General features: G+C 58.0%; 1 protein-coding gene across 1 annotated transcript in view; it reads left to right on the forward strand.

Annotated features, from left to right (window-relative positions):
* Positions 1 to 19,811, forward strand: part of TAF4 (TATA-box binding protein associated factor 4) — a 66,172-nt gene extending 46,361 nt beyond the window's left edge. The window contains exons 8-15 of the mRNA XM_047067923.1: positions 570 to 717; positions 1,130 to 1,244; positions 3,380 to 3,549; positions 3,873 to 4,003; positions 4,669 to 4,794; positions 5,230 to 5,286; positions 5,716 to 5,835; positions 18,654 to 19,811. Of these exons, the coding sequence (XP_046923879.1) occupies positions 570 to 717; positions 1,130 to 1,244; positions 3,380 to 3,549; positions 3,873 to 4,003; positions 4,669 to 4,794; positions 5,230 to 5,286; positions 5,716 to 5,835; positions 18,654 to 18,821 (1,035 nt within the window). The 3' untranslated portion in view covers positions 18,822 to 19,811. The remainder of the gene's footprint in view (positions 1 to 569; positions 718 to 1,129; positions 1,245 to 3,379; positions 3,550 to 3,872; positions 4,004 to 4,668; positions 4,795 to 5,229; positions 5,287 to 5,715; positions 5,836 to 18,653) is intronic.
* The last annotated feature ends 4,726 nt before the right edge of the window (positions 19,812 to 24,537 follow it).

The following is a 24,537-nucleotide window of genomic DNA, read 5'->3' on the forward strand; positions in this document are numbered from 1 at the left end:
CCAGGGTTAGACGGGGCGGGGTGGGGGGGGGGCCCTGGAGCAAAGGCAGAGGCAGGAGCTCACTCTGGCTGATGGGAGCTCCAGGCAGCGCAGCCCCGAGCAGGCCTGGGGGCAGCAGGGGACACAGCTGGGGCTGGACCCAGCTCTGGGGTGTCTCCCCAGCTCAGCTTCGGGTGGTGGACACGGGCAGGCCCCCACGGGGAGGCCGCGGGAGAGGCTCTTCCCTGTAAGGCCGAGGGCTGAGTTAAGGGCAGGATGCGGGAAATCTGACCCCCCCCCCCCACCACCCCCGGGGTAGAAGGCGGCGCATCTCTTAGAGACCCTGTGCGGGAGGGAAAACGGGCCCTGCAGTCGCTAGCAGCCGTATCCCCTTCTGAGATTTGGGGGGAAGGCACGTGTTCCACGCCAGACCGCCGGGTCAGCCTGCCTCGTCCTGGCACCGACCTCAGGCCCCACGTGCAGGTCTGCCCCCAGAGCTCACCTCTTCTGTGGCGCGGACGTGGGCGGCCAGGTCCCGGCAGGGCCCCCGGCTGGGCGTGGGTGCTCATGGGCCCGTGGCTCTGCCCCAGGTCATCCAGCAGCCGCCCAAGCCCGGAGCACTGATCCGCCCGCCGCAGGTGACGTTGACGCAGACGCCCATGGTCGCTCTCCGGCAGCCTCACAGCCGCATCGTGCTCACCGCGCCTCAGCAGATCCAGCTGAACCAGCTGCAGCCAGGTGAGGGCCGCGGGCCGCACAGCCGGGGCTCCCCGCCACCGCCCCCCAAACGTCCGGGCGCCCTCTGCGGCGTTCACGGCGCCGCGCGGCCATCGCCGCGTCGGGGTGATTTCAGGGGCGACGGGTCCGGTTCGCGCTGCTGGGTTCTCTGTCCCGAGCCCCTCCTGCACCTGACGGGTGCGCTCGTGCCTTCGCCCAGGATTTCGGGCGAGGGGTCCCGCGTGTTGACGGGCGTCACCGTGGTGGGTCGGCAGCGATGCCCTCCCCTCAGCCGCCAGGCTCCCGAGCGGTTGGGCCCATGTGTGTGGCGGGGGAGCGGGGGCACGCCCGCATGTCCCGCGGGGAGGGTGCGGTGGGGGGGGCGCGCGGGGCACGCGTGCAGCGCGTGGACCGCTGCTGTCTTGTGTTGCAGTGCCCGTGGTGAAGCCCGCCGTGCTACCTGGAACCAAAGCGCTCTCTGCCGTCTCGGCTCAAGCAGCTGCCGCGCAGAAAAACAAACTCAAGGAGCCCGGGGGAGGCTCGTTTCGGTACGGGGCGCACTGTCCGCGCTGAGCAGGTGGCGGGGCCAAGGCCTGGGCCTGTGGCAGCCTCGCCCGCGGGGCACCGGCGCTGTGGTTTTGGGACCGCTTTCTTTCCGTGCCTTTGACCCCCATGTACGCGTTTTCCCGCAAAGTTAGCGCAGGGAGATTTGCTGCAAACGCATAGCAGGAAGTAAATGAGCCGCTGTTTTCTGTATGAACTGACAGAAAAGCCATCGTTGTGACGCTAGGTCTTGGTGTTCCGAGTGCGTCGTGACCATCACGTAGGACGCCTCACCTGCCCTTCTTTTAACTTCAGACTTTTGGAAATAAATGCTGTGGTTTGGGCTCTTGAGCAGCTGGGTAAAAAGCTGCGTGTCAGGGACGCGCAGCGGGAAGGCCGTGGCGTTGACGTGGATCAGGATGTGAAGCAGCGGGAAAGGACACGTGTCCTCGGGGTGTTCACGGGCCCGCCCCCACCAGACTTCGTCCCTGACACCGTTGGCCGCTGGAGCAGGGCTGGCGTCAGCGGTGCCGAGCCGGGGTCGGCGCCCGAGCGGGGTGAGGAGGGCGCTGTGCCTGGATGGCCCGGTGTGGAGGGCCTGCGCCCGGTGGGGGCGGGGAGGACCGCCCCGAGGGAGGGGCCCACCTGTACAGCAGAGAAGCGAGGGAATGAGGGCCACGGGGAATCCGGGTGTGTCCCACGGAAGGAAACTTTACTGCGGGCACGAGGCGAGCTAGAAAGGCCCCGTGGTGCCAGGTTAGCTCGTGGGGTCCGTGTCCGTGTCCATGTACAGATTGCGGGGGCTCCTTGCTGTGTGCACCAGAGGCACCTGGGAGTAGCGCCTGGATGGCAGGGAGCCTGCCCAGTGCTCGGACCACGGCTTCCAAAAACCATTGTGGCGCCGTGACCCAGGTGCCTGAGAAAGGCTGGTTTTGGGGTCTTTGCAGGGCAAGCTAGCGCATCTCATCAGGTCAGAGAGCGGTGCTGGGGTGGATGGGCTCCCTTCCCCTGTGCGTGTCTGTAGTGACAGACTGTGTGCCCTGGGTGAGACAGGAAAGCACGAGCCCGTGACGGTGAATAAATGGGGAGCTAATGACGAGGGGGAAGCCGGCAGGGACCCCAGAGGGGTCAGATGCTCAGAGTGCATCAGGAAAGGACCAAGGAGACCCGGCCCTCTGCAGGGCTTGTGTGACATTCTTGTCACGAGGGGAGGGGACGTCAGTCAGACGGGAGACACACACCTGCTGCAGGGCACCTGGCCCGTGGCCTCGAAGCGTCACTGGCACGAGAGCCAAGGCGAGGCTGAGGAGCGTCCCAGGCTAGGGAGGCTGAAGGGAGGGCCGTGCGTGTGGCTGGTGGCCTGCTCGCGGGGGACGCCGGCTCCACGGGGGACACGTGTGGGGTGATCCAGGGCGTGGGGCGTCAGGTCGGCAGCTTCCCCGCAGGCGATTCAGGAAGGAAAGGGTCCTTCACCCCCGACTCTGCCTTTTCCACACTTGTGGGACCATTTTAAGAAAAGAATGCTGTTTGATTTTCTAAGCCAAGTTTCACTGGGAACAAACTCCTTGAAGCCGTGGGTCCTGTGTGGCTGGGTTTGCTCTCTGAGCTTAGTCCTGACCGTGGGGGAGCCCTCTACACGCATCCTCGTGCTGGGACTCCTGTGCAGCTTTAACGCTTAGCTGGTCTTCCTTTAAAAGAACGGACTCCCAGGGCGCCTGGGGGCTCAGTCGGTTGAGCGTCCTACTTTGGCTCCGGTCATGATCTCACGGTTCGTGGGTTCGAGCCCCGCTTCGGGCTCTGTGCTGACAGTTCGGAGCCTGGAGCCTGCTTCGGATTCCGTCTCTCCCTCTCTCTCTGCCCCTCCCCTGCTCGTGCTCTGTCTCTGTCTCTCTCAAAAAATAAACATTAAAAGAAATTAAAAGAAGAAAAAAAACCAGACTCTTTTTCAAAGAAGACCGCTGGGCTTCCTCGATCAGGTGACGGTGCAGGGCCGGAGGGCGCCGGCGGGACGCTCGCCTGGAGGGGCGTCCGTGCGCTCTCTGCACGGGGTCCCCTGCCCCGCTTGTGGACCGCTGGGTCAGGCCCCCCGAGCGTCTCCTGACGCGCCCCTCGCTCAGTCAGCTTATCTTCCTCTCTGAAGGGATGACGATGACATCAACGACGTGGCCTCGATGGCGGGAGTAAACCTGTCGGAAGAAAGTGCACGAATATTAGCCACGAACTCTGACTTAGTGGGCACCCTGACGCGATCCTGTAAGGATGAAACCTTTCTCCTACCAGCGCCTTTACAGAGAAGAATCCTAGAGATCGGTACGTGGGTGCCGCCGTCACGGGGCCCCCGGTGCACATGCGACTCTAGCCCCGCATAGAGCCGTCTTCTGCCCAGCTCCCCGGCGGAGCGCACTCGGTACCTTGTCCTGCCTGTTACCGGTGCGGTACTTTCCCCGAGCTCGATGCCGGTGGTTCTCAGGTAGTTGCAGCGGGTGTAGACCGATCCCCCCACCCCCACCCCTGCCCCGAGGGCCTGTCCAGGCCGCCCTCCGGTCGCTCTGAGCGGTGAGTCGTGGAAGACAGAACGGTGACTCGGAGAGGAGAGAAGGAGCTTCGGCGGCTAAAGCGTTGCCTACCCCCAGGTAAAAAACACGGCATCACGGAGTTGCATCCGGACGTTGTGAGTTACGTATCACACGCCACGCAGCAGAGGCTACAGAATCTCGTGGAGAAAATATCAGAGACGGCCCAGCAGAAGAACTTCTCGTACAAGGTAACACGCTGCCGTCCTGAAGAGGCCGAGCTGGCCGTGGACTCCGGGTCGGTCCTGCCGGGAAGCCTCCTCCTGCACTGGGCGCGCGGGGCCGCACAGGTGTCGCGCTGGCTCCGAATTCTCCACGGAGCTGCCTCAGCGCCGTGCGCCCGGCCGGAGGAGGAGGGCAGGCCGGGCCTGCATGAGGCACGGGGCCGGCGCCGTGGTGGGGGTCCCGGAGCCCCTGCCAGTGCCACCGTGGCATGCCCACGGCCCCGAGCCAGCCCTGCTCCCGTGACTCGGGCCGCTGCCCCGTTTGTGTCGTGGAGGGTCACCTGCACCGAGGTCCTGCCTTCAGGGGCAGGTCGCAGGGTGGGATCTGCCTTCCTCTGTCCTCACGTGGGAGCTGTGCAGAGGGGCCCAGCCGCGTGAGGCCCGTGCCCTCGGAGTGGCAGTGAAAATCAAATGATGCACGAGCGTTTGAGGTGGAAACCCCTCGTGAGCCCCAGCACGGCTCACTGAGACTCCGTCTGCATGCTGGCCTGCAGACCCGTCCCAGGCAGGCCATCCGGGCCGGGGGCGGGTGTGCGGGGCTCCGTAGGACTCGCTCTGGGGAAGCGGGGTGTGCGCAGCCCGTCCAGCCCGGTCCCCAGGTTTATTATGACCGTGTTCTTGCCTTTCTGTAGGATGATGACAGATACGAGCAGGCAAGTGATGTCCGGGCTCAGCTCAAATTTTTTGAGCAGCTTGATCAAATTGAAAAGCAGAGGAAAGACGAGCAAGAGAGAGAGATCCTCATGCGGGCGGCCAAGGCAAGTGTGTGCGCTTCTCGCGGCCGGCCGCTCCCACCCCAGGCCCCGGGAGGCCAGCGTGCTGTTGGGGCCGGCCCGGGCCCGAAGGCGTGACGCATTTGATTTGGAAGGGGGCCTCGGGTGGGCTGCAGACCTGAGCCAGAGCTCCTTGGGCCGACCTGGCCCACCGTCCGTCAGAGCCCTTGACCGGCGGGCACGGTGAAAGCCACGTGTGAGCTCTTCTCCAGGGGGACTGACCTTCATGATGGCTGTTTTCTTCCCCATTGTGTGCAGCCTAAATTGTTACGTTTGGGCCGCAAAAAAGCATTGAAAAATGTAACATATGTCCCGTCGTACAATCTGGATGTTATCATATCATGAGTAAGATAGCGTGTCTGTTAGACGATGAACGCTTAGGTCCGAGCTTATTTTTCTTTTTACCTCTTTAAAAAATAGTCTCGATCCAGACAAGAAGACCCAGAACAGCTAAGGTTGAAACAGAAGGCAAAAGAGGTAAGCGACTTCAGCCAGAGAATCTTTGCTCTACGCTTGAAAATAGACTCTTACGTAACCTGCTCGTGCCACACAAGAAAGGGTGAGCAAGGGACGGGGTTTCTGTAGGACGGGCACCGACACAGCCGCTCGAGACGGCTGCAGACAGCCCGCGTCCCGCTCCCAGATGTGGCGGTGTTTCCCCCTGGGTGCGCCGTAGCCTTTGTACTTCCGACTCGTTACGTCCTCTGGGCTTTGAGAGGCGCGCTTCTGCTTCTGCTCCTGCTTCATTTTTCTGATTGCGGGATAAGCTTACCGTTGAAGCCAAACGTGAGAGAAATTTGAACTTTGACGGTTTCCGAAGACCCGCTGCCGCCTCTGTTTTTTCCGTAGCAAAGCGAGAGCCACGCGTGTGACCTGACGGTCCTTGTTTTCCTTTTCTCAACAAAGATGCAGCAGCAGGAACTGGCGCAGATGAGGCAGCGGGACGCCAACCTCACCGCGCTCGCCGCCATCGGGCCCCGGAAGAAGCGGAAGGTGGACTCTCCGGGACCGGGGTCGGGGACGGAGGTACGGTACCGTGGCGGCGGCGGCGAGGAGGGCTGGAGGGGCCCCGGGGGCGTCTCCGCTCTGTGCGCCAGGTCGGGCAGGTGCCCAGGATCCTCGACCGCCCTGCGCGCCCCCCCCGCCGCGGGCCTCCCTGGAGTACTTGTGCGCCCGACACCTCACGCTCACGTCAGCTTGTCGTGGACGCTGCGGGAGCCCGGGTTCTCGCCACACGGAGGCTTGGTCCGCGTGCGTGGACGCGGTGAGCGTCGGGCCGCCCGCGGAAGGAGCTGTTGGAAGAGGCCCGTGCGTGGGGTGGGCGAGGAGCCGGGCCGGGAGTCCGGGTGCCGGGGAGAGGGACCCGTGCCGCTTTCCGTGTGTCCAGATTTTGTTGGTTTCTCGTGTTGTTTGTTGTGATACCTTCACACACGGTTGTAAACCCAACCTTAGGATTTTGTCATCTTGGTTTACCGTCCGTTGTGTTTTAAGTTACGACAAGAAAGAGAGCCTGGCGTTTCCCGTTGGCGTGTGTAGTTTCTGCTTCTGGAGGCCGCGGTCCGGGCCTGCACGAGCAGCGTTTCCCTCGGCCCACAGGACCTCATCCGGCATTTCTAGTGGGCGGTGCGCTGGTGGGGGCGGGGCGGGGCGGGGCGGGGTTCGCTCAGCTTCTGTTTACTCGAAAGGGATGGCGTTCCCCCCCTCAACTTTGAATAGTACTTTCCCTGAATGCAAAAGTCTGGGTAGACAGCCCTTTTTTTTGCATTCTACGCTCCTGAAGGAGCTGAGCGTGTCCAGATGGGAGCCGTGTACTTTAGGTGAGGACGTGCTAAGAGGGATGTGGGAGCCCCACGACCAGGCACCCCTTATGCCCCTGCTCCCCGAGCCCCTCTGTTTCACGGCTGGAGTCCTTCACGCTGCGGAGGGCATCCCCGTCCCAATGCTGTGCTGTCTCGTTCCGGATCACAAAAAAGGTGGGAGGTTTCCTGGCGTGTTTTGCAAAATGGCAGAACCCTTTTTCCTAACCTGATCAGCAGCTGCGATGGATGTGTGACCGTCTCTCTCCCGTGGAAGACGTGGTTCCGGTGTCTTTGGGCCCCACGTGGTTCACGCTTGTGCCGCGCACCTGACGTATCTCCCTTCTCTGGCTGCTTTGACGTTTTCATTGTAAACTTGAGAAGTTTGTCTCGGTTCTTTTTAGACTTGGTTCTCTTGACATTTGGCCTGCTTGGGGTTCTTTGATCCGTAGAAGAAGTTCCTCAAATTGGGGACATGGTGGCCTTCATTTCTTCAAAATTTTTTCCGGTTCCGGTTTGCTTTTCCTCTTGGACTTGCCAGCGACACGTACATGAGACCTGGTGACGTTGCCCTCGGGTGTCTGGGACTGTTCGTTTTTCTTTCATCTTCAGGCAGAATGATTTCCCCTGTTTGTCCTCGGGCCCCCTGACCACATGGAGCCATGTCACCCGCAGGCAGCCGTGGAGCCCACCCACTGAAGCTCGCGCCCGCCGACGTGTTCACAGTTCTGGGGTTTCCAGTCTTTCTTACGGTTTCTGATTCTTTGCTGAAGTTCCCTGTCTGCTCACGTGTTGAGAGAGACCACAGCCCCCGGGACATCCTGCCTTTGGCCTGTTCATAAAAGCTGCTTTATGGGGCGCCTGGGTGGCTCAGTCGGGTAAGCGTCCGACTTCGGCTCAGGTCACGATCTCGCGCTCCCTGAGTTCGAGTCCCGCGTCGGGCTCTGTGCTGACAGCTCAGGGCCTGGAGCCTGTTCGGATTCTGTGTCTCCCTCTCTCTGCCCCTCCCCCATTCATGCTCTGTCTCTCTGACTCAAAAATAAATAAACGTTAAGAAAAAAAAAATTAAGAAAAAAAAAGGCTGCTTTAACAGCCTGTGCGGGTCCAGGGTCTGGGCTCAGACCGTCTCTGCTGGCCGCCCTTCTCCTCACCTGTGGGTCCCACTTTCCTGTTTCTCTGCGTGTCTAACGATTGCCACTCGGTGCTGGAGATTGTGGGCGGCAGATGGACTCACTCCCAGGAGTGCGGGTTCTCGCTTAGCAGACGGTTCATCCTGACTCGGTCGGGCGCTTTGTTTTTCCCTTTGGCGTCAGTAAGGGTCTGTGGAACGCCCCTCTGACCTAGTGCGCCCCCCGTAGACACTGCCTCCCCCGTCCAGGTGGCTCCCGGGGAAGGGCAGGTGGCCTCGCGGCTGGGTGCTGGGGTGGGAGCAGGGTCTTCCCGCTCGGGCAGGCGGGGCTCTGGCCGGGAGCGTCCTGTCGTGCGTGTCGAGCATGTAGCGGCCTCGCTCGCTGCAGCAGTGCATAGCCCCGCGGTCCCTCTCGTCCTCCCGCAGGGTTCCTCGAGGGACCGTGTGCGTCACACTGATGATTCATCTCGATGTTGGTGTCTGTGTGGTCGTTTCGGTTTTCTGTGATTCCTCTGCCGGGTTGTTTTGGGATGGTTCGTGGGGAGGGCGTCTGCAGGTGCTTACACGCGGAAGCAGCTCGTGCCCTGTGTACTTGAAGGCCCGTTTGCGTAGCTGTGAAATCCTCGTCTCCCATTTGCTTCCCTCGAGAATCTTGAACGTGTTACTCCGGATATTTATTCCTGGCATAAAGTGTTGCTCTTCAGGCCTGATGATAGTCTAATTTTATTTCTCTTATACGTCATGTGTTCTTTTAGCCCAAGTTACCCGAAGAATTTGTTTTTTTTTTTCTTACGAGCCTTTAATTTTCCTTGGAACCGGTTGTCTGGGTTGGCGGTCTCGGGTATGGGTGGCGTTCACGCAGCTTCAAGTCTGTTTTCGTTCGGGAACATCTTTGGTGGCTTGTTTCCCCGGCTTCCTCCTTGGAGACCCCGACGGGGACCGTTGTGTCGTCCTTGCCTCTTGAACCCTCTGTCGGCCTCACTTGCGCTCACGTTCTTGTGCTCGTGGCTTCTTGAGTTTTCTGTCTGATGTTTTCTCAACTCTGGCGCCTCGTTTCTGAGTTTCGCTAATTCCGGCTTCTCTTGTTCTTTACGACTGTCGTCAGTGTCTCTTAGCTTGTTTTGAGGTAGACCGTTACAGTTTTGGTCTGTTTGTTGATTCCGTCTTCCCGGTGTTTTTCACTGTCTGCAAGGATGTTACCCGTCTTCGTTTTCTCCCTTCCCTGTAGCAACTTGGGGGGGAGGGGTTCAGTCCTCGTGCTGTCCGTCGGCTCTTTTCACGTGACTTTCGTTTCCTCGAACTCGATGGGCGTGTGTGTCTGAGGTAGCCTGCGAACCTGGCGGAGCCCCTCTCTCGTGCCCTTCGTGTGCTGGACGCTTGCTCTCAGCATCCACGGCTCCCCTCCCCGCCTCGCCCCTGGGCCGTCCCTGTCTCCACCGCCCCGTCCTGCCCACCTCGTTTCCCACCTCCCGATCTTGTCCGCGGGATGCTGCTCTGTGGCCGCTGCCCCCTGAGGCCTCCAGCCCGGCGGTAGCCCGGCCTGCACAGTTCTGGGGGTCCCGTTCGGGCTCATCTTCGCGGGGTTTGCTCTCAATAGCAGTTGCTGGTCTTGGGTTTGGCCGCTCAGTTGCCGTGAGTCATACACGGGCCTTTGGGAAGATGAAACTGCTGCCCCCGTTGCTGTCTTCCCAGCAGACGGTGCTTATTTAAAAATACACTTTCTTTTAATTGAAGATCGTTTCCAACCTACAGAAGAGTTGTAGGAGGAGTGCACGCAGCTCTTTGTTTATGCTCTCAGTTCTGAGTGTTGCATGACCCCGACCCCGTCACGGTGTCTCGTGTGTGTGTGTGTGTGTGTGTGTGTGTGTGTGTGTGTTACACGTGTGCGTGTATACGTTCCTCTGATGGAGTGTTTTGCACCCCTAGTGCTGCTGCCGCCGGGCCCTGTCTGGCACGAGGCCTCACAGACTCCAGGCGGGATGTCTGCCTGTCCTCAGGCCTGCCCCCGTGTCACCAGTGGCCCCAGTAGCATCTCCACGTCTGTGCAGGGACGTGGGGCATCTGGTTGGCTTGCACGTGAGCCTGTTAACGGATCCCTCGTTCTCAACAGCGCTCAGGGGATGAGCCTCGGCCTAGGCCTGTGTGACTCTGGCAGAAACGCCTCCATCTCGATGGCACTGTGTCCAGTCTGTCACATGAGGAAGCACCCCGTGTGGTGACCTTCCTACTGATATGGACCGTGGTCACTAGGTTCGGCCACACTGTCCGGCGTGTAGTCACCGCCGTTCGGTTAGTATTTGTTCGCCTTGAGCGAGGAGGTGTTCCAGGACTCCGCGGGCCACCCCAGCCTCAGCGCCATCGCGGCTGCAGGCCGTGACGTCTGTCCCCTTCACGCCTTCTGCTGCAGGAAGACCTTTCCCTGCGTCCTCCGTCCGCCCGTTTGTTCGTGCGTTTGTTCGCCACCGTGGCCGGGGCCGTGGTCTCCCGTGGTCTTCAGTGGGTTGTAATCAATCTCTCGTTATTTCTAGATTGGGCAGTGGAAGCTCCTTCAAGCTGTTTCTATATCCTTTTGAAATGTCACCCTTGTTGACACATCGCGGTTTTACCGGCGGGAGAGGCATCCGGAGCCTCCGGTACTCCTGCGCCCTCGGGCTCCCGGCCAGGAGCCCCGGTCCCCCGCGGGGGGCGGCGTGTGGAGGCCGGTTCTGAGCTCTGCACGCCGGTTCCAGGCCCCTCTGCAGTCCACGCAGGGGAAGGTGCGTGCAGGCACAGCCCTTCTGCATCTGAAGCGGTCCCCGCACTCCAGCGGGCACCCCGCTTCTGGTCCGCACCCAGGGGCGGCTTCCCGGCCTCCTCCCTGTCCTCACCTGTGAGTCCGTGTCCGTGGGAGACCGAATGCCGTCATTGCCGATGTGTTTGGTCCTTCGCTCAGCACACCCAGCCTCCCAGACGCTCTGGCTGCTGAGGCCCCGGCGCTGGGGGGAGGGGCGGGCAGGTGGGCAAGGCCCGTGGGTGAAGGTCCGACTGGGTTCAGATGTGTCTGGAGGACACGCCAAGGAGCGGGACGAGCGTGTGTTTCCAAACCCCACGGGGAGGGCCGGGCACGAGGTGGCTGCTTGCGGTGAGCGCGGGGACCCTGAGCGACACGGTGGAGAGACGCAGGTCGCCAAACACTGTTCTGGGAGGTTCTTTCATGCGTTGTTGCTTTTGTCTGTTTTTGAACTTCAGAGGGAGGCTTATGTGTTACATATATAACAATTAACATAAAATCCATACTTTAAAAAGTTCTCCATATGCCTCTTCTCATCAGTGGTAATGCTTAGTTCTTTTTCTTTTTTAGTTTGGGATTATTTCCTTGGGATATGTCTTTTTAAAGTAACTTTTTTTTTAACTGATTTTGTTTATTCATTTATTTTAAATGTTTATTTTTGAGAGAGAGAGAGAGAGAGAGAGAGGGCAGGAGCGTGTGAGTGGGGGAAGGGCAGAGGGAGAGCAGGACAGAGGCTCTGAGAGGGGCTCCACGGTGTCAGCACGAACTCACAAACCGTGAGATCATGACCTGAGCCGAAGTCAGATGCTTAACCGACTGAGCCCCACCGGCGCCCCTGAACTAATTTTAGACCCGTGGAAAAGTTAGGTAAATATTGGAGTATTTCTATACACCCCTCACCCAGCTTCCTGTAGTGAGCCGTCAGTGTGCTTAGATGGTTCATAAGACCTTATTTGATTTGGTTTTTCAGAATTTAATTTTTTAAAATTATAATACACCTTGTTTTTTGGAGGAGTTTTAGGTTCATAGCGAAACTGACTGAAAGTACAGAGATTTCCCGCGTGCTGCCTGCCCCCGAACACGCACAGCCTCCCCACCGTCAATACCCACCGGAGGCTACATTTGCGAAAACTGATGAGCCTCCACGGACGCGTCATCACCACCGAGTCCACGTGCGCCTTGGGGTCACTCTCGGCGTCGTGCGTTCCGCGGGTCTGGACAAACGTGCGGTGACGTGCACCTGCCTTCACAGCATCGCGCGCTCTAGTTCCACGGCCCCGAGACCCCCCGAGCTGCGCGTGTTCATCTCCCCGCTGCCGTCACCCCCACCTCCCGCCGCCCCGACGGCCACTGACCCTTTACGTGTCCACGGCTGTGCTTTTCCAGGAAGTCGTGTGGCCGGACTCACGTGTGGGGCTCCTCAGATCGGCGTCCTGCCTTAGTGACGAGCGTCGGAGCCTCCTCCCTGCGTTTTCGCGGCCGAGAGCTCGTTTCTTGTGAGCACGGAGTCATGGTCCACGTTGTGGATCTGCCACAGTTTATCCGTCACCTTCTGAAGGACGCCGTGGTCGCTCCCAAGTTTTGGCAGCCGCGAGCGCAGCCGCTGTAAAAATCCGTGGGCAGGTTTTCGTGTGGACACGAGTTTTCGACTCGTGTAGATAAATCGCAAGGAACACGATTGCCGGCTCGTCCGGTGAGACTATGATTCGTTTTGTTAAAATTTTTTTTTTTTTTCAACGTTTATTTATTTTTTGGATTTTTTTTTTTTCAACATTTATTTATTTTTGGGACAGAGAGAGACAGAGCATGAACGGGGGAGGGGCAGAGAGAGAGGGAGACACAGAATCGGAAACAGGCTCCAGGCTCTGAGCCATCAGCCCAGAGCCCGACGCGGGGCTCGAACTCCCGGACCGCGAGATCGTGACCTGGCTGAAGTCGGACGCTTAACCGACTGCGCCACCCAGGCGCCCCAAGACTATGATTCGTTTTGTAGCAAAACACCAGACTCGCCTCCAAAGCGGCCGCGCCGTCCTGCGTTCCCGCCGGCAACGGCCGAGCGCTCCTGCCGCTCCGCGCCCTCGCCAGCGTCTGGGGTCGTCAGGGCCGTGGGTTTGGGCCCTGGTGACAGGCGTGCGTGCGTGGTGCCTCGCTGTTGTGATTTGCGTCTCCCTGACGACCCGTGATGCGGAGCGTCTGTCCCCGCGCCCGTCTGCATCTGTGCGTCTTCTCCGGTGAGGGGCCTGCTCGGGTCTCCGGCCCATTTTTCATTCAGGTTTATTATTGTTGAGTTTTGTGAGTTGTGCGCACAGTTTGTTTGGGGTGATGGTCCCTGACCAGATGTTTCTTTTGCAAATATTTTATCTATGTTTGATTGTCCCCATCGTCCTCCTGGGGACCTTTTCCTGTTGTCACTCAGGACCCTCTTTGCTCCTTCCTCCGTCGCTCCTTGTTCCCTCCTGATCTCAACACTCACGAAGTGTGGGGGTCGCTTATTTGGTACAGAGTCCCTCAAGTTGGGTTCATCCTGGGTTTCCTCACGATTAAGTGCACGTTCCATAATTTTAGCTAGAATTCACAAAAGGGATAAGGTGCCCTTCTGAGCGCGTCACATTGTGGCGACTTGGATCCTTTGGCTAAAGTGGCGCCTGCCGGGCGATCACGCCGTGAGCTCCTACTTTTCCCGTGTGGCTGTCTCCTGCAGTGGCGGTGGTGCTGTCTGCCCTCCGTCCTTTCCGCCCCCCCCCCCCCCCCCCCCCCGCTTATTCCTTCATTTAACGATGACTTGTGTGCCATTGTGCCACGCCGGATGACCTTGTGCCCGAGGGTCTTTGTGTTCTGGGGCGCACCGCTGAGGGCGCAGCAAAGTTGCCAGGAGGTCTTGTTAGGAACAGCCGGGCTCCCCTCCCGAAGATCGGGTCGCTTCGCCTTCCCCCGTCTCACCAGCACCGCGGGAGATTGTTCAGGATTGTTTAAAATTGTGCCAGTCCGGTGGTGACACAGGGAATCTTGGTGACTGTGCTGTGGGTGCCTGAGAACAGGCCTATTCTCCCGAACGGTGTAGAGCTTAATAGATTTCCACAACACGCACCTGCTGCTCAAGCTGACCAGTCTTCTGAATCCTTGCTTATTCTTGTCCATTCGATGGGTCTCGTACGGACTGTGGCGATGTAAAGTCTGTGTCACTCGTGCGTTTCTGTCTTTATCTCCTGTGTCTTCTGCAGCTGATGCTTTGTAGCTGGGCTGTGTGTGCCACGTTGTTGGGTACGGAAGTATTCAGAAGTGTCACATCTTCTGTGAATTGGCACTTTTAGTGTTAAAAAATGTCTGCCGTTGTCCAGTGGGCTTGAGCTCTGCTGTGTCCTGAGTTAGGACCATCATTCACCCCACTCTCTGCACTTCCCTCACCAGAGAGAATCTCTGTCCCTGCTTTGGTCTTATACTTCCTGATTTTAGGTATGGCTCACATCTATAGCACGTGCCTACGTCTTGTTTTCTGAGCCGAATCGAAAAGCTTTCCCTCTATTAGGTGAATTGAGCCCATCTGCCTTCTTCTGTTACGATCAACACGCTTGGTCTCTTCTGTCTCACAGTGTTTTATAACTATGCCTATTTCTTACGTTTGCTATGATTCTCTTCCTCTGAAGTGTATATTCTCTGCTCTTTAATTAAAATGTTTGTATTTAGGAAGGCTTACGGTTGTATTCTGGTGGTTATTTTTGCACATAAACCTTGTTAAATGTCCCCTGGTTTTTCTTAGCTGTTCAGCTTCTTAGTTCCCATAGGGCTTGAGCCCCGCCCACTTTCTCACAGCAGCCAGTGCACGTGCCCCTTGCTCTCCGCCCTCCCGCCGGGCCCCTCCTCAGCTCCAGTAAGCGGTGTGGTTTCCTTACAAGTGCTTCTGCCCGCCCCAGCACTGTGCGTGTCCCCTGCCCATTCCTGGCTTGGATGACGACTGCACTGTGGCCCAGCCCGCGGAGGCCTCCATGCAGAATCCCCGACACTTGCATGTTGCAAAAGGTCTTTCTGTGGCTTCGACAGGGAGGATGGTCTGGCTTGGATATAAGATCCTTGGCTCGCACTTTCTTTCAGTCCTTCTGTGAATGAGCGTCCGTGGTCGTCCTGCTTTGGAAGCTGGTTTTGAAAAGCCCCGATGCCAGGCTGATTCACTTGCCTTTGTCATTTATTGTCTCTTTTACACAAGGCCTTGTCTTGATCTTTGAAAACTAGCAATTTCACGAGGAGATGTCAGAGTCGGTTTTCACGGGAACTTTCAGTGTGTAGATTTGGTCTTTCTGGTTCCTGGACTCTGGCTTCCGTGTCTGTTGTGTTCTGTCTGCTTCCTTCTTCAGAGGCTCTGTTAACACAGGCCTTTGCTTGCCCGCCACCTGCCCTTCCCCAGACCTTCCGCGGCTGCGCCCCTCACGAGCCTGCCTTTCCTCGCGGGTCTGCCCTCGGTGCCTTGCAGTTAATTCATGCACTTCTGAGAGATCTCTGTGTCTCCTTCCCATTTTTTTCTTGCATTTACTCCACTCTCATCCCTTCTGTTTTTTAATCTACTTCTCTTACCGTTAGGGATTTGTCATTCAGGGCACTTCTCATGTCCTCAAATGTTTCAGGACATCTTTTGGTTGTTGGAAGTGTTGTCTTAATGGTTTTCTTGTTTTTCCAGACAGTCTCTGATGTGCGTGGAATTCTGTTTTCTGATTTTTGCGGTAGATCTTGACAGACTTGCTAATCTTGGGTCACTTTTGCCAGGTTTGGGTGTCTCATCAGACTTGCGGTCTGATGGCGCCCTCTTCTGACCGCGCTGAGCAGTCGGGTAGTGTGGCCGGTTTTCTGTTTGCGTTGCTTGTAGGAGGGTCCTGGAGGGTCCTGTGTCCTTTGGCGGTGACGTCCCGGTCTTGCAGGAGCCTCAGTGTCCCTTTAGTTCCTTCCCTTGTCGGAGGCTCTGTGTTCTGAGGAGTCTGGACGCTAGACTGGGGTGGACCGGCCATTCTGGGTGGCCTCTGTCAGACCGCGGCCCCTCGCTGTCTCCTTCCTCTGCCTTTGCCACGTCACCTTGTGGGTTCAGGAGGACCTGCCAGGTGTTCTCATCTGGAGTCTTTCTGGAGCAGGGCGCTCCGTGCTGCCACGTCTGCCGATGGAGCGATGCCTGGGTAGAATGGTGCCTTCTTGTTCTGAGTTGGTTTTGGGGAGATGGAGGGAGGTGTCGGGGTGACTGAGTGGTATGTGTCCTCCTGAGGAGAGTACCTGCGTGTCTTTGCCGCCACGTGTACTCCCGGCCGCCTGTCTGCACCGGGTGCTCTGTTTCGTGGACAGGGAAGGCGCAGAGACGGGTGCAGGCGAGTTGGGGAACCGAGGGGAGCAGGGCGAGCCGGTCGGAGGCTGTGCCATTGGGTTCGCTGGAACCGGTTCGGCCCAGGCTCCTGGCTGTCCAGCTGAACGCGGGGCGGGGGCACAGCCTTGAGGGGCCCCTCGCTCGGGAGCCGCTTGGCCGTGCTTCTGGGGGCCCGTGAGTGCAGGGCTCTTGGCTGCTGTGGCCCCGAGGTGGACATTTCCCTGAGACCGTGCCCAAGGGCCCGTGGCACCGGGGTTCACGTGTCGGCACGCATGGCGAGCACCCAGCCACGCCGGGGGCTTCTCTCCCTGTGAGCATTGGCCCCCAACTGAGGTGGCCCCATGAGCCGGGATTTGGACGGAAAGCGGGGTTTTTCCCATTCGGTTTTACATCAGGTGCTCATTGCCTGTCAGATCGATTGTGGCATTTTGCCAATGGCAAGGTTGCCTTCAAAAGAAATAGCTCTTTTTTTTTGTCTTGGACCAGTCAGTCCCGTGACCGGGCTGACAGGTGTGCGACGTGCCGTTTTCAGGGGAGGACCTGCTGTGTGCAAGCGATACATCCAGGGTCGCCTTGCTCTTAGCCCAGCGCCTGCAGAGACCGGGCAAGGCAGCCCTTTGATGGGGTGTGGGCGTCACCGCTCCCCCTGGGGGCCATCCCCGCCCCCACCGGTTGTTCCGTGATTCTGGGCTGGGCGCGGTGTCGGTAGGCTGGGTGGTCACGGCCGTCCTCTCTCCCGGGCTCCGGGCTCCTGTGACCCCTCCCGCAGCCAGAATACCCGACGAGCAGTATGACCAGGACCCTGGAGGGAGGACGGTGAACTGCGTCCTTCCGTTTTGGCATGAGATGGGGAAACGGTGCTCGGCCCGTGTAATTAGAAGTAATGTGAGTATTAAGTAGGATATCTTTGAACATCGGCTTTTTACAACATCCATAGAAACACCAGGAATTGAAGTTTCTCGCTGGCCCTCAGAGCGTGCCGCCTGCACCTGGGGGCGGCACTCCACCGGCTCACTTGCCCGTTAACGCTTTGAGACCAGTTGTGGTTTCTAAGAAATATTGGAATAATATCGCAAGTATTATTTGTCTTGAGTTCTGACCCGGTAATTTCCACCTGAAGTGGGGGCCCTGTCCTACCTGTTTTTGGCTGTTGGCTTTCTGTTTGGAAAGTAGAAACATCAGACGTGGTCCAGAATTGGTCACGCGTGTTGCAGAGATGTTTCGGTCCGTTACGTAGGTAGTGCCTTTGCTCTCTGCATGGCTGCGCCTGTCCCCGTGAGTCTTGGCGTCTGCAGGGGAGGTGCAGAGGGCAGGCCACCATCCGCGGGCAGCTGTCTTTCCAGAAACTGGCCTCTGCTTGGGCGTGCTGGGCTCTCCCCATGGTGTCTGGGGTGCAGAGCGGCGGGCCCCCAACGGGCCCCCGGGCTCCTGCCGCTCCAACGTCATCACAAGCCTCTGCGGGGGGGGGGGGTGGCGCGGTGTGTGTCTTGCACAAAATGCTCCTTTAGGGCTGTTACTGAGGCTCAGGAAAGCACGGAGAAACCAGAATTGTTCTTCCAAACAAGGAAAAGTAGCTGCCACGCAACCTGGCCTGGAGGAGGGACCTCAGCCGTGAAGGGTGGTGGAGGGGGTGCAAATTGTAATTGAGGTCAAAGATGGGTGCGTGTGCACAGGGACTCCCCTGGGGGAAAGGGCTCAGGTGGCAGAGGGACCTGGTGCCCGGAGCGTGCGTGGGCCTCGCCCGCCACCTGCTGGCCGGCTCCCGGAACTGCGGCCTGGTCAGGGTAGGGCTCTTCAGCTGTCGGGGAACCCTTTCCTCCCACCTTCCTAAGCTGTGAGAACATGCGGTAAAAATACCCTGTGTTATGTTTGCACTTGAAATATGCACGAGCAACTTTAACCATCAGAACACAGATGCTTAGTTTTCATTCTGAACGGAGAACCAGGCACCACGCAGTTGGGAGTTGTGTGGTCGGACGGAGATGCGGTGCTGGAACCCCAGGACCCAACACGACGCATCCGGGAACACCGCCCCCAGTGACTCTTTGTCCACGTGCAGGCGTCAGAGACTCGCAGAAGCTCGGCTATTCCCCAGCGGTGCAGGCCCTGAGCCCAGTTGCTGCTGTCGGCCCGGAGGTGGCAGTGTCCCGCTGAGACTGGCTGGGAGCAGGGTGCCCCCTGTTGGCCGCGGACGACCGCGGTGACCCCAGAGCTCTGCGGTCCAGCCCACTAACCGGCTGACCGCCCGCCCGCCCGCCCGCCCAGCCTGGGAGTTTAGACTTTGCAGCATTGGGAAAGTGCCTTTGCCGGCGACATGGGGACGACACGATTGCCCCGGGTGTGGCATCGGTCCCACCTGGCCGCCTGGACACATGGAGGTCGGGGACACCAGCTTCAAGCCCAGGAGCTGTCTTGCCATCCCCCTGGGGCAGGAGCCTCCGCCTGTGCCTTCTGCAGGCCCCGAGGGCCGGAGTCTGAGCCCTGGGAATTGCAGGGGTTAGTGCCCATATGGGTGCTTGAGACCACCGGTCCCGGAGGTCAGCGTGGGGGCCGTGCCCCCTGCTCGCACCCCCTCCCTGTTAGGGACCCGTAAAGCACTTCAGCTCCAGGAGCAGGTCTGCAGGAAGGAGCCTGTCCCACACGTGGCTTCCTCCAGCTTCAGGGTTCCTTGGCACACCTGTAGGGAAACTCGAGTGGCTGTGGGCACGTAGCCCTGGGGCCAGCACCTGGCCCTGCCCCTTCCTGCCAGCGCCTTGGGTCCCGCCCACCCGTGCACACCACTAACTCGGCTGTCTTCTTTCTCGTCACCAGGGGTCGGGCCCAGGCTCGGCGGTCCCAGGCAGCTCCGGCGTCGGAACCCCCAGACAGTTCACGCGACAAAGGATCACGCGGGTCAACCTCAGGGACCTCATATTTTGTTTAGAGAATGAGCGTGAGACAAGCCATTCACTGTTGCTCTACAAAGCATTCCTCAAGTAGCACAGGGCGGGCGCGGCGTCGCGGATGGAGACGCCTGGGACGCTTTTATATATTTGCAGATGACGCCTTTTGTAACAAGCAAATGGGATATTGTTTAAAAAACAGCCACCTCTTTACAACGGAACAGTTTTATATTCCTGTTTCTAAGTCAACTCTTCAGTGCGGAAGAAAACACGTTTCTGTAACAGAGAACACAGAGGCCCGTGGGCCCTCTTAAAGGACAATTAACTCTTAACTCATCTTTGATTGAGTGGCCTTCTTGCCAAACAAGCCATATATAAAAACTGATGGAATCGTTTAGCAAATAATTAGTTGCCCTCTGTCACCTCGTAGCGGTTTCTACATTATTTGTGCGTTTTGGTTCATTCAACCCGACTTACTGCGTAGGTGTGTGTCTACAGCGATGACCTCATTTCATTTATTTTATTTTTGTATTAGTCAGTTGGCAAAGCAAACTGATTTTTTAGACTATTTATCTGCCCGTCCCCTCCCTCGCCAGAGTCCCCGAGGAGCCCGGAGCCCACGGCGCGCCCGCGCGGAGCGGAGCCACCTTCCTGCTCAGGAGAGGCCGTGCCGCCGGCTCCTCCCGAGCGCGTGGTCGGCACCTGTACAGACGCAGTTTATTTGCTGTAGTTTGTAAAGCTGTAAAGTTAAAAGAAATGAAAACCTTTTCAGCATAAATATATTTTACTTGCACTGTGTTTTTTAGCTAAAAGTGGAAACTTAGATGAAATAAAATCAAAGTTGAGAAGAATCATCAAAAGACTGTTTCTCAGTGTGAATCAAGTGTTGAAAAATGGTTGGTGTATTTTGTCAGTAATTGTACATAATTTTTGGCACATAACATAAAAATGGCTATGTAAACTATAATTATTTTGCTAAGAGACTGTAAGCAAGCTGTGGGCCGACTTCGCAGATGTCCAGAGCAAAGCCCCTTCTTTGTACCTATTTTTTTATTACAAATATACTAATTGGTTCTTTATATTTTCAGAGGTTATTGTATTAAATTGTCTATTGATAGTACTTTTATGACTGTAAATACTTGGGCTTTCTCCGTGTGAATCCTCACGTCAGACTTTAATTCGCGCGAGTGTGAACCGAATGCTGATCAGTATTTTTTATCGACGCCCGAAAACTGTTACGCCTTTTATTTTGTCTTTTAGGAAATCCCTGTCTTTCCATTTTTTCATGTAAATTTTGCACAGTTACTTGTTCATATGTAAATATTTTACTTTCAAAAATGAAGTTTTTAATTGCTATTGTTTTATATAGGATTGAAAGAAAATTAACTCCTTTATTAAAAACAAATTTATCTGTATCTGTTTTGCCCGTTTTTCCCGGTTTTCCAGTTTTAGATCTGCCGCCAGAGGCTCAGCTCTGGTTCCGCTGAGGTGTTTGTTTAGGGGCTCCTTGTTAGCATCAGTGTGTAAACCCCAGCCACTCGGGGAGGAATAGCCTGACCTCCGCAGACGGGACCTCCGCGCTGCAGAGTGAGGCCTGGCAGGAGGGCCCGAAGCCGAGTTGCCTCCCCGCGTGCTCGGGCCGTCCGGGCCACCCCGCCTGCCTTCCGTTGCCGGACCGCCCCACCTCGACACAGGTACGCTGGGCACCTGTCCTCGCGGCTGGGGCACCTTGGGGAGAGGCGAGGTGAGGCCCTTGTGGGCCCGGGGGGTGGTTCTGAGCACAGACTCGTGCCCCGGAGAGCCCGGTGCGGACACAGAGTGGCGGAGCCGGATGGGGTCTCCAGGACGCCCGCCTCCTTTCTGCCAGCCAGCGTGGCGGACCGGCCAGCGCCCTGCCTCCCGAGCGCTGCTGGAGCCGGCCGTGGCGCACTCGGGGCTGGCGCCCAGTTTTCACCTTAATTGTAACTAGTCTGACGACACGCAGCGACGTGTGGGCTTCCGTACAAGTTACACTGGAGAACACCGCTCGCGTCGGGGTGCCCGTTCCGTGGTCTCCGGGGGTTGCCAGCCGTGTCCCCGAGGCCTGTGTCCCCGTTCTGGAGGCCAGAAACGTGAGGTCAGGGTTTGGCAGGGTTGGGGTTCCCCCGAGACCGCGAGGGAGTCCGTGCCGGGGCTCTCGCCCAGCTCTGGTCGTTGCTGGCACCTTGGCCGCAACGTTTGTGTGGCGGTTTCTCTGTGCGTGTCCCTCTTCGTGTCTGAATCGCCCCTTGCCACGGGACCACGAGTGACCTCATTTTAACTTGACCTCCGTAAAGACCCTGCCTCCAAGTAAGGTCATGTTCCGAGGTGCCGGGGGTTAGCCTCCACTGATCTCTCTTGGGGGGACACACTTGCCTGTCACACCTGTGGTGGCCGAGGACAGAGCCTGTGCAGGAAGCGCTTTCAGGGTTTCTAAGTCTCCCGCCCACGGGAACAGGCCCGAGGTGACTTAGCGGGCAGGTCACACTGGTGCTTTCTAACCACAACCTCTTTGTTTTCGTGAAGCTGTTGGCCTGAAATAAATCAGGTCAGTCGGTACAGGACGGTCGTGCTCAGATTTCTGTGGGTGTGACTGACTTCCAGCTTGTCTGCACGTCCTACCGGGTCGGGGACGGTCGCAGCCACAGCCGTGACGCCAGCAGGAGGCCGCGCACGGCCGAGGTGCTGCCGGCAGCCACGAGGCACGGGTCTGTCCGTCATTTTCCCTCACCAGACCGGTAGCTGTGGGTCGACGCCCACCATGACACGTTGTTAGTTGTCCGAGGTCGGGTTTGGGTACGTGGGCGGGCTCGAGGGCAGAGGGCTGGCTGGCGTCGCCTGGGACGCCGGCTCTCACCGCTCCGCTGCAGCAGAAAGGCAGGAAAAGGAAGTCAGGCATCACGTTTGGAAAGGAGGAAGATGGAGGAAGAATCCCAGATGGCGCCATTGTGCGCACGCAGAAGACTCGGACACACGCTGCCCAGATTCGGATTTGGTGAGATTGTAGGAGGGGGGTCAGTGTCCTAAATGAACCGTGATTCTGCGTCCCAGCAACCCGCGGCCGCCAACGACACGACCAAGGTCAGGATACCTAGGGATGCATGCAAGGAACTACAGAGGAGACCCTCACACCCCGACGAGAGAGACGAAAGCAGGTCTGAGTGGAGAAGGTGCCACGTTTACGGAGCGGACGGGGTGTTGCGGGGAGGGCGGTGCTGCCGCGCTCAGAGCCCCGGCGGATGGTCTGCCACGGGACGGTCTGAGTCTGGAGACCCGTACGGAGCTGTAGATGACTTGGAATAGCCAAGGCGGTCTAGAGCGGAATCAAAATGCTCACGCTCCCAGGTTTCAAGACTTGGCGTAAAGCCGTGCTAATCGAGCCGGGGTGGTATTGGCGTGTGCGGGCAGACCCGGTCAGCGAACACCACAGAGTCCAGAAGTGGATCCGCGTGTTACAGCCACTGGGTTTTTGACAAAGACACCAACGCAGCGAAGGGAGGCCGGATGTTAGTGCAACTGGGGGCCTGAGGGCAGAGGGTGAGTCTTGACCCCGTCCTCACGCACACGCAGCCTCGTTTGAGATGGACCGCGGGCCTGGATGTGGAAGCTGAGACTCCAGAGCTTCTAGAAGACTGGAGTGGGCGAGGACCCTCATGGACATGGAAGGCACAAGCCATAAAGAGAAAAACGGCAAAGTGCACTTAAGTTCTGCCTGTCAGAAGATGCCCAGTGAAGGCAGACGGGAGGCCGTAGGCCGGGAGAGAGCGTGCACGGGGTGTAAACCCGATAGGAACCCGCATGCAAAGTGTGTAAAGAGTTCCACAGCTCAGTAAAAAATGTCTGAGACACTTGAATGGGTCCTTTATGAAAGACCTACAGGTGGCCGATGAGTGAAAGAAAAGTTGCCCATCATGACTGGTCATCAGAGAAATGGAAACCAAAACCATGGCGAGACCCGCCACATGCCCACCGTGGTGGCTCAGACTGAAAGAGGCTGACACGAGGCCCCCCCGGGGCCTCAGTCGGTTGAGCGTCGGAGACTTTGTCCAGGTCACGATCTCGCGGTTCGTGGGTTCGAGCCCTGCGTCGGGCTCTGTGCTGACAGCTCGGAGCCTGGATCCTGCTTTGGATTCTGTGTCTCCTTCTCTCTCTGCCCCTCCCCTGCTTGCACTCTCACTCTCTCAAGAATAAATAAATGTTAAAAAATTAAAACAAACAAATGGAATGGGGTGCCTGGGTGGCTCAGTTGGTTAAGCATCCGACTTCACAGTTCGTGAGTTCAAGCCCCGTGTAGGGCTCTGTACTGACGGCTCAGAGCCTGGAGCCTGGTTCGGATTCTGGGTCTCCCTCTCTCTCTGCCCCTCCCCCATCCACGCTCTGTCTCTGTGTCTCTCAAAAATGAATAAACGTTAATAAAAGTTTTTTTAAAAAGAAAGAGGCTGACAGAATCACGTTGAGGGGCAGGACGCCGTTGTGAAACAGTCCAGCCGCTTTGGAAAACTGTTGCCCTTTTTTTTTTAATGTTTATTTTTGAGAGAGCGAGCGTGAGTGGGGGAGGGGCAGAGATGGGTGGACAGAGGATGTGAAGCAGGCTCCATGCTGTGAGTGCAGAGCCCCACGCGGGGCTCGAAGTCACCAACTGCGAGACATGACCTGAGCCGAAATCAAGCGTCGGATGCTTATGTGACTGAGCCACAAATGGAGCGCGTGTCTCCCTGTGATCTCGCGGTTCCTGCCTCCGTCATATCTGTTTGAGAGAACTGAATGCCTTTGTCTGTCAGAGACCGAAGGCGAACGTTCATTGTGGCGCCGCTCGCTCATGGACTGAGGTGGAAACAAGCCGCCGTCCGTCAGGTGGTGAGTGGATCCCAACTGTAGTGTAATCGTCGATGCGATACTGCCCCGGAGGAAAGAGGGATAAACCGCTGATGCTCTCAGCAGTGGAGCTGAATCTCCAAAGAATCATGAAGAAAGAGGCCAGTCCCTCTGGTTCCATTTGTGGGAAGCTCAAGGCCAGGAGAATCCCGGAGGTGATAGGCGTCCGCGTGGTTACCCCGGTGGCTGGCGCGAGGGGCACCGGGACCCTTTGGGCCGGTGGGAATGTTCTGTCTCCACCCGGGTAGCGGTCACGTAGGGGTGCACAGATGTAAACAGGCTGACAGGTGAGGTCTGTGCATTTTGACCCATGCAAAGTGCACCTCAGTGAAGCCTGGGGAAACCCCCCCGGGCCGGACCTCAGCTCCACCTGGACAGGTGACCTGGCCCCACGTGATCTGGTGCCGGATGAAGAGGAAGGTGTGTGGATGTCTCGGGACAGGTGACGACTTGTGATCTTGAGGTTGTCCATACTCATTGATCGACTAGTTGATCGTTAACTAGTTTATCCTTCTCTCAGACTGTGGTCTCCAAATGTAAGTTTTATCTTAAAAAAAAAAAAGTCTACCCGGCCTCCCTCCGTCCCCGAGCTCAGGGCCCCAGCTGGCCCCGAGCCTGAGCCTGCCCCCGCCCACCTCGCACAGCCGAGGCCGCCAGGCTGTTCTGGTCTCCTGCTGCGTCTGAGCTGCTTTGGGGACCCACCTGCCACCTGAAGCCTCTGTATCCTTCGTGCCTCGCATACAGCAAGCGCACCACCAGTGCACGCTCTCAGGGTGGAGGCTATGCAGTTAGAAAGACCACAGTCCGCGGGGAGCCTTTCCAAACCCTCCTGTTCCAGCGACGGGCTGGCAGCCTCCTCTGGGCCGTTCTGGGCCATGCCCAGGGCGCGTTTGCCCCAGGAAGACCAGCCCCAGGGAACT

The sequence above is a fragment of the Lynx rufus genome, unplaced genomic scaffold (assembly GCF_022079265.1).
Source record: "Lynx rufus isolate CCGP_SWC_20201006 ecotype Redwood Valley unplaced genomic scaffold, mLynRuf1.p SCAF_8, whole genome shotgun sequence".
NCBI classification, from domain to species: domain Eukaryota; kingdom Metazoa; phylum Chordata; class Mammalia; order Carnivora; family Felidae; genus Lynx; species Lynx rufus.